Source organism: Perognathus longimembris, chromosome 4, assembly GCF_023159225.1.
Source record: "Perognathus longimembris pacificus isolate PPM17 chromosome 4, ASM2315922v1, whole genome shotgun sequence".
Classification (NCBI taxonomy): domain Eukaryota; kingdom Metazoa; phylum Chordata; class Mammalia; order Rodentia; family Heteromyidae; genus Perognathus; species Perognathus longimembris.
The window spans coordinates 29,668,559-29,680,751 of record NC_063164.1 but is presented as its reverse complement, the minus strand read 5'-3'; the positions used below and the strand labels follow the sequence as shown (position 1 = coordinate 29,680,751).

Below are 12,193 nucleotides of genomic sequence, written 5' to 3'. Positions count from 1 at the left end.
TGCGCCCAACCAGCCCAGCCAGCTAAGGATTTTTGAGTAAAATCCAAGTTAGACACCTTGAGAATGGTACATTGCTGTGAGCCACCAGCAGTTGACAAGTAACACTTTTATATGAGAGCTGCTGATTTGTTTTGCTCAAATGTGGACATAGTTTACCAGTGATTGACTCAAGATGTTACCCCAAGTCTCTCCTAGTTCTAGTGGTTTTTCTGTGAGTTATTGTTTAGAGATGAAGCAAACATGACTTCTGAGAGCTGTTTACCAGCCTTCCAAACGAAGGCTATTGAAAGGAACAAAACCCTCTCATAACCTTCAAATGGAATTTTCTGTCACAACGTCATAAAGTACATCCCAAACTAGATAAAATTTGGTGTGTTTCTCCTTGGAATTAGTATTAAGAAGCTTGATAGAGAGTCTTAGCAAGTCAAGAATAGGAAGAGAGTTTTTGAAACACTGGTTCATTGAATCTGTTGTTGGATTTAGTTATAAAGGCTTACAGTGTGTTATAATGAACATTCAAATTGCTATATACCCCTTGAAGTTTGAAGTTCAAGATGTTCAAAAATTTCTAATATGCCAAAACTTACTTGGAAATGAGCATTTTGAACATTAAAAGCAGCTTCCATCTTCCTTAGCATGTTGTAAAATATAGAATTCACAGTCTTCCACTTATAAGTACCCTAACAGCACCTTGGCAAAGGAATGCATTTCTAAAAGGAATAGCAACAAATCAGTGGGCATTCACGTCGTCTAAGCAGAGGGAGTTGTTATTATAGATCTCAAGACGACATTTGGGATGAGCTTATCTTCCACATGGATGAGTTTTGTTTTTGTTTTGCCTGTGTCTTCTTCCAGACATACACAAATGTTTAAGTTGCTAGAACACCTTCACAATGAGCATTTTCCCTCCCTTTATTAACCTGAAAGGATTTTGACCCTAGTGGCTCAGTTAACTTTACATCATTAGAAACAATACCTGAGATAACCAACTTGAAAAGAATTTCTTTTTTGCTAGTACTAAAGTTTGAACTTAGAACCTCATGCTTGTGTGGCTGGTGTTCTACCACTTGAGTCACTCCTCTACCCTAGCTTTTTGCTGACTCTTTTGGAGATGAAGTATTGGGGAAATTTCTGCCTGAGATGGCTTAGATCCCCTGACCTCAGCTTGCTGAATAGTTAGGATTATAGACATGAGCCACTAATGCCCAGTTCTTATGTTGGCTTACCGTTTGGGAGAAAGTCTAGTGCATGATTAAACTTATTGCTTTTAGGCCTCTGGTAGGGCAGCTGTATGGCAAACATGGCGAGTTCAGAGTGGAGAAAACTTTGCTTCATGGCCAGGAAGTGAAAAGGAGAAAGAAGAGACAAACCTCTTTAAGGGAACTCCCACAATGATGTAAAATTCCTCAGTAGGCCTTATCTCTTAAGATTTTTACTACTTCTTAAGATCAGCCTACTGGGGATAAAGCCTGTAACACACAGATCTTTGGGGACATTCATGATCTACACTCTACCATGTAGCTTCAGATCATCAGCTGTAAGACAATAGAACTGTGTCTTTAGTCACAGAGCATGCAGAAAGCATTCAGATACTTTCACTAACAGAGTTCTTACAGCTGACTGCAGTATACATGTAATCACTTTCATATTTTCTTACTCAATAGGAAGAAGACATCTTTTGGAAGTTTTCTGCAATCTTTTGGCAGACCCACACAGTAAAAAAATTCAAAGACTTTGTCAATATTATGATATGTTTCATTATTTGCATTAAAAGTGTTAGCAACAGGGCTGGGGATATGGCCTAGTGGCAAGAGTGCCTGCCTCGGATACACGAGGCCCTAGGTTCGATTCCCCAGCACCACATATACAGAAAACCGCCAGAAGCGGTGCTGTGGCTCAAGCGGCAGAGTGCTAACCTTGAGCGAGAAGAAGCCAGGGACAGTGCTCAGGCCCTGAGTCCAAGGCCCAGGACTGGCAAAAAAAAAAAAAAAAAAAGTGTTAGCAACAGAAACCTCCAGGAACAAGACTGAGTTAGATAGAATTTTGCCTTTCAGTGTAGAAAAATAAACCTAAAAATCTCTTAGGATTAAGAAAAAATATGGGGGTAATTTTTACTCAAGTATTGTAGAAGCTGAGAGCTGAACATAATGTCACAGTTCCACACTTTGGCGGATGTTGCACAAAGGAATCAATTCCTACTATATGAAAAAATGTACCAGACAGAGCCCCCAAAGCAGCTTTTCTTTTGATCACCACCTGATCAAGAGGAAAGGGAGAAGAGAATTGCCAAGAGCTCTGGTCATGAGAACATAGTAGCACTATGCTATATCAATGGATCTGGTATGTGTTGAGCTGCTTCAAATCCCTATATGCAAAATATATGAAAATTAGCAAGAGATTGTAATTTTACATTCCTTCCCAGAAGGGAGATTTAAGTTCATTTTCTTATGAAAATAGAATTTCCAGGAAAGGGAGGGAAAACCCTTGCACAATAGCTATATAGTCTAATTGGCTGTTGAATTATTATAAAAAAGACTTGTTATCCCGGTGTTATTATGAGTTATGATTGTTTTGTTTTCTCAAACATGTCCTGGCTTGGGGGAAAATTGTGTAACTATTTTCTTAGGGGAGATATACATTACATATGTATCCCTATTCTCTCAAACAGAAATATAAAAATTACATGTTGGTTGTTTATTAAACAGAATGTTGACCCAAGGCAGCTTCCTCAAGACCCAATTGGGCGGCCCCTGATGCATCTGTCTGGTATTAAGCATGCCACTGGGGAAGCCATCTACTGCGACGACATGCCTGCTGTGGACCAGGAGCTTTTCCTGACATTTGTAACTAGCTCAAGAGCTCATGCTAAGATTGTGTAAGTGTTCTACCCTAGGCACTCATGATGGCCTCCTTGGCTGGTTCAGTCAATAACTGGAAAGTGATGATATACCTTTTGACCATATCCAAGGCAGACTAAAGGTGAAATGAGTTTGAAATAGAGAATTTATTACAAAATTTCCTTTCATAGAATAATTTCCTTATCCCCTAGATTTCTTCCCAGCTATCTGGCAGAGAATGACTTGAATAGTCCTTTGACATAGCTGACCTATGTCTTCTTTTGTGACTGCTCTCAATGCTCTGTGGGCTGTGTGTGTGTAACCTCTCTGAGGAGCCCTGTGCTGTGTATTGTCACCTAGGTCCATTGATCTGTCTGAAGCTCTTAGCCTGCCAGGTGTAGTGGACATCGTGACTGCAGAACACCTAAAGGATGTGAACTCCTTTGCTGAAGAGACACTTCTGGCAATAGATGAGGTATATACCTTTGCTCTCTATCTGAAAAATCACTTTCTCAGCTAATAGCACTTGGAATTTTCTTAAATGTAGCATCTAATTTGTAGCATCATAAAATACTCTGGTTTTAAAAAATATACCTCCTACAAAACATTAATATTTTAATAGGTATTAGATCTATTATAATATATTGATATGCTGTGTAAGTAGAGAAGTTGACTAGTTATAGAAGAGCTGCTTTGGTGTTTTATATTTTCTGATACTGGCATTGAGCACTATTAACAAGTATAAAATAATGAATGAACTTTCATTTGTAAACTTCTCCCCTGAGAATCACAAAGGCTGGGAAGCTCAAATCCAAGTTCTGGTAGACTCTCCAACCATAAGCCCTTTCCTTATCCCTTCCTCCTGATATTCTGAGTTGTTTCTGATCTCATTCTGACTCAATGACTCATCCTTTCATGCACCCTAGGGACATTTTAAAGCAAGCCTTTCTTATGTTTCATTACAAGAGCTGAACATGACATGTGTGACCCCTGCCCTCGCTGGACTTAAAGCCTCCAGGGCAAGACATTGTGGTTCTTAAATGTACATTTTCCCTGGCATTATGCTTAATTATTTGTATATTTTTATATTTCTCCCACCTACACTAATTCCTTGAGCGAGATCTCATGCCTGATTCATCCGAATGTTCTTTGGCTACTATATCTCAGATTATGAAAAAATATAGTGAAGAAAGCATTTGGTTTTGTTTTTTATTTCTGACACAGGGCCTTGAATATGTAGTTTGGGCTACATTTGAACTCTCAATCCCCCGGCCTCAGCCTCCTGAGGGCTGGGAGTTCAGGTGTGCACACACACATGCTCAGCACAATGAGTGTTCAGCAAGTTTTCTGTATAACTCAAGACTTTTCAGGTCAATGTTTACACACAAGGGTTTCATAATTTGAAATAGTTCCTACTTGCTGATTTACTTGATGAAGTCTGAACTCGGGGTCTAAACCCTAAGGCAAGGCTATGTCTTATTGGTGGAGAAAATGAAAACCATGGCCTTTGCGTGAATGTTAACTAAATAAGCAAGACTCCCTGGTTGTGTGAAAGTACTTGCTCCAAAGCATGTTAATGTAGATTATGAGTGTCTCAGGAGCCACATCTAAGTGCTGGGTCACAGAGGGCTGTACGAGGTGTCAGGGGAGAGACAAGAACAGGACGATTGCAAATGATTACCTGTTTGTTTAATTCCCTTTAAACATCCACTTATAGCACTCAATGGGTTTTAAAAGTCTTTTCAATGCAGACATTATTTTTTAAAAATATAGAGAACTCAAGTACAACACACTTCATCAAGGCACTACTCAGCTTCAAGAATTATCAACATGTTATTAATTTTTTTTCTTGTTCCATTTTCCTTTCTCCAGTTGTTCCTATACAGCCCATCCAATGGCATAATGTCTTTATGTGGGGGGGGGGGGATTTAATGTTTTAAATACCATTCTTTTCCTTCTAAAATAACTTTTTAGATGAGTGAATAAGGGTAACATGGCCCATTGTGGGAGAAGGAACAAAATTCTCATAGTAATATTGCCCTCCATTCAAACTGTTATACTTTTCTAGAGTCTTAGTTGTTCTTCTCCATCCAACCTTCTGCTTTGGCTCCCATGAGAGCTCCTTAGACCAACACTACCCATGGGAAAATGGTATTGAGTGCAGCCCTCTGGGTAAGAGATGCTCTGCGTTTGATCCTGTCTTGGCTAGTAAGACTGTCACCTCTTCAGAAGAAGATCTGGGTGCTGGTGGCTCACACCTGTAATCGTAGCTACTCAAGAGGCTGAGGTGTGAGGGTTGCTGTTGTAAGCCAGCCTGGGCAGGAAAGTCTGTAAGACTCTTATCTCCAACTAATCAATAAAAAAAATCCAGAAGTAGAGCTATGGCTCAAGAGTGCTAACCTTGAGCAAAAAAAGAGCTCAGAGACAGCACTGGGCTGTGGTGTAGTTTATGGCAGAGACTTCTCATCAGCAGTATTATAACATCACATGAGAACTCTCCCTCACAAGTCACAGACATTCTCTCTCTGGTTGAGATCAGCTGGGGCTTAAGGTCAGCTACCCCCTGCCCCAACACACACACACACACACACATACACACACACACACATACACACCCACACACCCACACACACACCCCACATGCCTTGTCTATAAAGGCAGAAGCAACAAGGCCAGCACAGGTCAAGCTATAGAATTGGCTCTCACAGTCCAGTTACCCTTCAGCAGCCTCCTTGCTGGGCCTGGAGCCTAAAAATGCTGTTCTTAAGGCAACATCTGTCATGCCTCTGCCATCCATGCTAATGGTACAATGCACAGATTTCACCTACATCATACTCTTAAGTTCAGCAGGCCAACTGTGGCTATAGTCACAGACAGATGTGATGGGGTCATTTACTGTGCATGTCTGTGCACCCTGTTCTGGGAGTGTGTCTGTCCTCTGCCTTCCTTGACCACAAAGGTCTTTCTGTGTCGTAGGTATTTTGTGTGGGTCATCTTATCTGTGCCGTGCTTGCAGAGTCTGAGATTCAGGCAAAACGAGCTGCTAAGCGAGTGAAGATTGTCTACCAAGACTTGAAGCCACTGATCCTAACAATTGAGGTAATGAGAATAAAGTAGTGCCAGTTTAGAGGCCACAAGGCCAGTGATGTATCAGTGAAATGCTGTTGGCATCTCCTGACTCAAGGCAACTTCCAAATCCACATGCTGCTCATAGACAGCATCCAGAATTCTTGGCTTCCTTCTTCATGTTCAATGAGTGAAAACACAATATTGCCCCAGAATTCCAAGCAGAAATCCTGAGATCCAGCCTAGTTAGGTCCCATGTCCATCTCAGCATTAATGAGTAGCCAGAAGAATGGAGGAACTGTTGGTCACCTGAGGCTGAAAGTGAAGTCGGTTTTGGTTTTCTTTTTAAGCACCTGGACTGTAGAGACCTAAACAAAATTTGTCCCCTGGGCTGGGGAAAAGAAGAAGAGTACTAGACAGCCAACAATGTCTATGACAATAGCTACCCTACAGCTCTAGCTAACATTCTTTCTCTTAGGCTCTGACAGGCCCAGACTGGATACAGATAAACTGGACTATTCAGCAAAATCTGAAGACACTACATTTAGATTTTATTGCATGTCTCAAATGAGTATGAGGCCTGGATCATATAATGCCACTGGGTAGTTTGGCAACTGAAACAAATTAGAGAGTTGTATTTTCTTTTAAATTTTTTAAAATTGTTATTATATAGGTGACATACAGAGGGGTTACAGTTACATTAAGTCAGGTAGTAAGTACGTCTCTTTTTGGACAATGTCACCCCTTCCCTTGCTCTTGCCCAGTTTTTTCATCCTATCCCCAACCACAAGTCATATAGTTCATTTTCAAAGTAGTGTCTAGTTAGTATCACTGCTGCATTTGTTTACCATTTGTCTCTCCATTCCTGTGTCCCCCCTACCTTCCCAAAGACAGATAAGTGAACAAACAAGACAAAAGAAAAGAAAACGCAATAGCAACCAAAAAAACTTCTTGTTTCCATTTCCTGGAGTTCATTTTGATAAATATTATTTTATTATACCTATGATCAGATGCACACAGGCAGTGTGCCCTTGTGGAAAATCCTATTTTTTGCTAATTTTCAGAAAGAAAATTGGAAATTTATAGATTCATTTCCGTGAAATGTTCTTATGTAGACATTTAATTGGTTCTTATACTTTAATAAGGACGTAAAGAATAAAACCACTGGAAGTGGCCCTGTGGCTCAAGTGGTAGAACACTAGCCTTGAGCTGAGGAAGCTCAGGGACAGCATCCAGGCCCTGAGTTCCATCCCTATGACTGACCAAAAAAACAAAACAAAACAAAAGAATAAAATTACTGACTAACTAGATTCAATACATACAGCCTCTGTGTCTTCTGGGAACAATAAGATCTCACAACATAATGAATAACTACTAGATTAGTGTGACCTCAGACAGAAAATGGGGACTTGACTCGGTCAAGATTACAATCATAGGGCTGGGAATATGGCCTAGTGGCAAGAGTGCTTGCCTCATATACATGAAGCCCTGGGTTCGATTCCTCATGCACCACATATATAGAAAATTGCCAGAAGTGGCGCTGTGGCTCAAGTGGCAGAGTGCTAGCCTTTTGAGCAAAAAGAAGCCAGGGACAGTGCTCAGGCCCTGAGTCCAAGGCCCAGGACTGGCCAAAAAAGAAAAAAAGCTTGGGGCTGGGAATAAGGCCTAGTGGCAAGAGTGCTTGCCTCGTATACATGAGGCCCTGGGTTCGATTCCTCAGCACCACATATACAGAAAATGGCCAGAAGTGGCACTGTGGCTCAAGTGGCAGAGTGCTAGCCTTGAGCAAAAAGAAGCCAGGGACAGTGCTCAGGCCCTGAGTTGATGGCCCAGGACTGGCCAAAAAAAAAGATTAGAATCATCATGAGAATTTGGCCTTGGATCTGTTTCCTATTAGATAGTTTATGCCAAGGAACATTGTGTTTGTTTCTGGAAAATTCCCTTGGTATTTTTAATTATTTATTTTATTTTAGAGACAACGTCCTGTGTGGTCCAGATTAGCCTTGAACTCATGATTTACTGCTTCAGCTTTCCCAGTGCTGGGATTATAGGCATATGACACCATACCCAGCTAGTATCTTTAAATAAAAGTAAATTTTTATTGTATTTTTAATACAAAATACAGAAGTTTGGTTGAGTTAAAGTGTGATTAAACATCACAAATTTCCCTGGACAGTTTCAAATTCCAATTCTTTTTTTCTTCTCAGGACCTTCCATCCATTTGTTGCCAATGCTCTTACTTTATATATTCCTCTCTCCAAATACTGTGAGTTAGAAATACTTCTAACAAAGAAATTATTTATAAAAACCTTGATCAAAAGTTTGTGTGCCAACTGGCCACTGGTGGCTCATGCTGTAACCCTAGCTACTCAGGAGGATGAGATCTGAAGTTACCAGTTTGAAACCAGCTCAGGCAGGAAAGTCTGTGAGATTCTCATCTCCAATTAAGCACCAAAAAGCTAGAAATGGAGCTGTGACCCAAGTGATAGACTGCTATCCTTGAGCACAAACTCTCAGGGACAGAGCCCAGGACCCGAGTTCAAGCTCCAGGACTGGCCTTAGAAGTTTGCATGCAATTCTTTGCTCAATATGGTAGCTTAAATATTCTCTCTTCCTTTCTCCACCCTCCAGACAAATAAAAGTCCAAATAAACAAATCAATATCATTTCCTCCTGACTTCCCACACTGAAACCCCAGCAAATTCCTAATTGCCTGACAGAGAATACCAGTATCAAGTACCTAAATTTGACACTGTGGAAATAATTACCTTTCATAGATCACAAGATAATCAGAAGCTAAGCTCTTCAAGGCCAATCACCTGAAGCAGAATAGATTAAGTCAACATCAGTAGTGAAGAGCTATGGTATATTTCCAGGCATATCTCCAGGGAATTGGTTCAAAGAGCAAGCAGCTAGTGTAGCTGAAAATGATTAAAATTTTTTAATGGAATTTAAATGATTTAGTTCCTGTTTCAACCTGAGGGATATCTGAGCTTTGATTAATAAAAACATAAACTCAGGAATTGATTCCAGTAGGAAGAATGTTATCAAAATAGGTACAATGTGAGCCACTGCACTAGCTCAAACTCACCTTTTCAATGGTTGAAATGGCAGGATCACAGTAGAGCATTGCTGCAAGGTGTCTGGTTTGGATAGGTGTAGGCAGGTACTGGTGACCAAAAGCATCCAGAGTAAGGAAAATCCCAGTTCTGAACCCTTACCCTTACTAGCCTTGACTACCTTAAATGGGTTTTCAGTCAAAGAAAATAATCGGCCCAGAAAATACTAGCTGAGTCTAGGATCACCTTCATACCAGTTTTGTTTTGTTGTGTTGTGTTGTGAGCATGCTTAGTTTCTTTGGACTCAGTGGGCAAATTTTGTATTTAATCCCTGAGAATCTCTGAAGTCTCCTGAGCTCAGCTCCCCAGGGCCACAGAAATAGTGCATGAATTCCAGAGCAAGAAGAGAAACACTGCTCAGGATCTGTGGCTATTGCCATAGGGCTGGGCCTCTTACTCAGGCTGCTTCTCCTTTCTACCCTCTTTCTAGGATGCTATACAACACAATTCCTTCTTTGAGAAAGAAAGGAAACTGGAATGTGGAAATGTTGATGAAGCATTTAATATGGTTGACCAAATTCTTGAAGGTAAAATTATGTGCAAAAACTGATGGAAGGGTAAACAACCCAGTAAGTCTCCTGAGAAAGTTTTCTGGTTGAAGTCTTCCTTTGCCTTCTAGAAATCATCTGACCATCTCAGTATGTTTTTCTGTTTAGGAGTAGGTACCTCATTCACAAATTCATCTCCACATGTCTCTAGTGTGAGTTTTGCTAGAGACTCAGGGAACTCTGAAATAGGTTACTGCTCCTGCAACCTGACTGTTGGGCAGTAGTACCGATAGAAATGTTCATATGTAAGTGGCTCTTTGGTCTTTAAGGGTCTCTATTAAAATGAAAATGCCTAGGGAATCATTCCTAATCTCATACTGAGAGAAAATTATATTTCAGAGATTAATTGGTCAAATTGTTTTTAGCTTTTATAGAGAGTTGAGATATATAGAGAGGCTTTTTAAAAAGTTTATATAAGGAGATATGTTCAAAAGGACTACAGATAAATCAAATTGAAATTTCCCAAAATGTCCAAGTAACCCCTACGAAGGTAGGGAAATAATAAGAAGCAGAGGGAACACTGTATGAGGGAACAAACAAGTGTGAGTGGCAGTCATATTAAGTAGAAGAAAAACTTCTAAAAATGAAACAAAATCCACGAGAGTGAAGAGAAGGCACTGTGTGGTGGAGAGAAGAGGTTGCAGAAATGGGCAATGCAATGTCATAGGGCACTAAGCTCTGCTGATGACACAGTTTTGCTGATGGCACAGGAATGGTCCTATCCAATATTTTTTAAGATCTGTACATTTTAAATAAGATGAATATTTAATAAAAATTTATGATTACATAAGATATTTAATAATGACATTAAGAAAATAAAACAACAAATGAATATTTAATAAAATAATAATTCAAGCTCTGAATTTGAGCCTAGTTATAACAATGTGGTTTTTTAGATTTTGGCAAAAACTTAACGTAAAGTCAAAATCTCAGATCTTAAACATTTGACATTTATATTTTATAAACAGAGCAAACTGTTCATTTTTCTGTTTGTCTTTTTGAGTAATATTTCCTATATGTTATATTTTTTTCTTCCTTCATGCTGATTTTGAAAAGAGATGGGAAGTCAAATGTCCAATGCAATATACATTTCTGGTAATATACCTTAGACAATTTGAAAATAGTTATTATTGAGCAATTTTTTAAAGTTCTGCCTCCACTTAATATGACAGCCGCCCACACTTGTTTGTTCCCTTATACTGTGTTGGTTCCCTCTGCTTTTCGCTATTTCCCTACTTTCTTGGGGATTACTAGGACATTTTTGAGATTTCATTTTGATTTATCTGTAGTCTTTTAAAATCTTTTTCCTTATATAAACTTTTAAAAAGTCCTTATATATAACATTTAAAAACATATATAATGTACTTATATATAAACAGTTTATTATCTATGTGTGTATCTGTCTTTCTATCTGTCTGTCTGTGTGTCTGTCTATACTTGGCCAATTCATGTAGAGTGTCAAGCCAAAACTCTTCCTTTCCATTACTCATCTCCATTTATAAGATCCTTAATACTTTTCTTAACTATTAATAATTTTCTCAACTATTTCCTGTACTACTTTAGAAATCAAACTACAAGTGTGTGTGTGTGTGTGTGTGTGTGTGTGTGTGTGTGTGTGTGTGTGTGTATACACAGTCCTGGGGCTTTAAGTCAGGGCCTGCACTTTTTGTGCTCAAAACTAGCACTCTACCACTTGAGCCACAGTTCCATGTTCGGCTTTTTGGTGGTGATTAGCTGGAAATAAGAGTTTCATGGACTTCCTTGCTCAGGCTGGCTTCAAATCACAATTTTCATTTTATTCTCCTGAGTTGCTAGGATTAAGGTGTGAGCCACCAGTGCCCAGCTTATAATTTTGTTTTAGCACAATTTAGAAAACTTAAGACAAGAGTCTATTACACTTATCTGTATTTTTGTTCTTCCTTACTGGAAGAAAGAATAATATTGAAACAATCTAAGATTGTTTTGTGTTTTAAACCATTGTTTGTTTCCAATTTTCCTCTTATTCATATTTTAGGGTAGGTCTGTTGAAAATAAACTCTGCTGGTTTTCCTTCAGCTGAGGAGAACATAATTTCCCTTTTGTTCCTGAAGATCTTTTTCACTGGATATAGATTTCTGAGTTGAAGGCTTTGTACCACTTTGATTAGTCACCATGGCTATGTAAGAGAAATCTGCTGCTTTCTGCAGTATTTTTTAACCACAGATGAGATGGTGTTTTTCTCTGCCTGAAAATAGTTTGTGTTTTCAAGATAGTTTTCTGAAATTTAACTATGATGTGTCTTGACATGGATTTCTTTGGTTTTACACAATTTGAATTCACTCAGCTTCTTTTTTTTTTTTTTTTATTATTTTTTTTTTATTTTTTATTTATTTATTTTTTTTTTAATTATCAATTGAACATAAATTTTTTTTTTTTTACAAGGTGCTGTGCAAAGAGGGTGCAGTTACATAGTAGGGCATTGTGTACATTTCTTGTGATATCTTACAACCTGTTTTCCCATCCCTTGTCTAGGTCAGGTAGACCCATATGCAGTATACAATGTATCAAGCACATATACAGTGTTCACAGACTTGGTCTCTACTGTCTCTCCATCTCCCTTTGTTAACAGTCATATATCAGGGAGA

General features: G+C 39.0%; 1 protein-coding gene across 2 annotated transcripts in view; it reads left to right on the top strand.

Moving 5' to 3' along the window:
* LOC125350418 (aldehyde oxidase) overlaps window positions 1-12,193 on the top strand; it is a 77,714-nt gene that overhangs the window by 32,206 nt on the left and 33,315 nt on the right. For both annotated transcript variants that reach the window (XM_048345003.1, XM_048345004.1), the window contains exons 17-20: window positions 2,706-2,875; window positions 3,198-3,312; window positions 5,814-5,936; window positions 9,452-9,548. In XM_048345003.1, coding sequence (XP_048200960.1) covers window positions 2,706-2,875; window positions 3,198-3,312; window positions 5,814-5,936; window positions 9,452-9,548 — 505 coding nt within the window. The remainder of the gene's footprint in view (window positions 1-2,705; window positions 2,876-3,197; window positions 3,313-5,813; window positions 5,937-9,451; window positions 9,549-12,193) is intronic.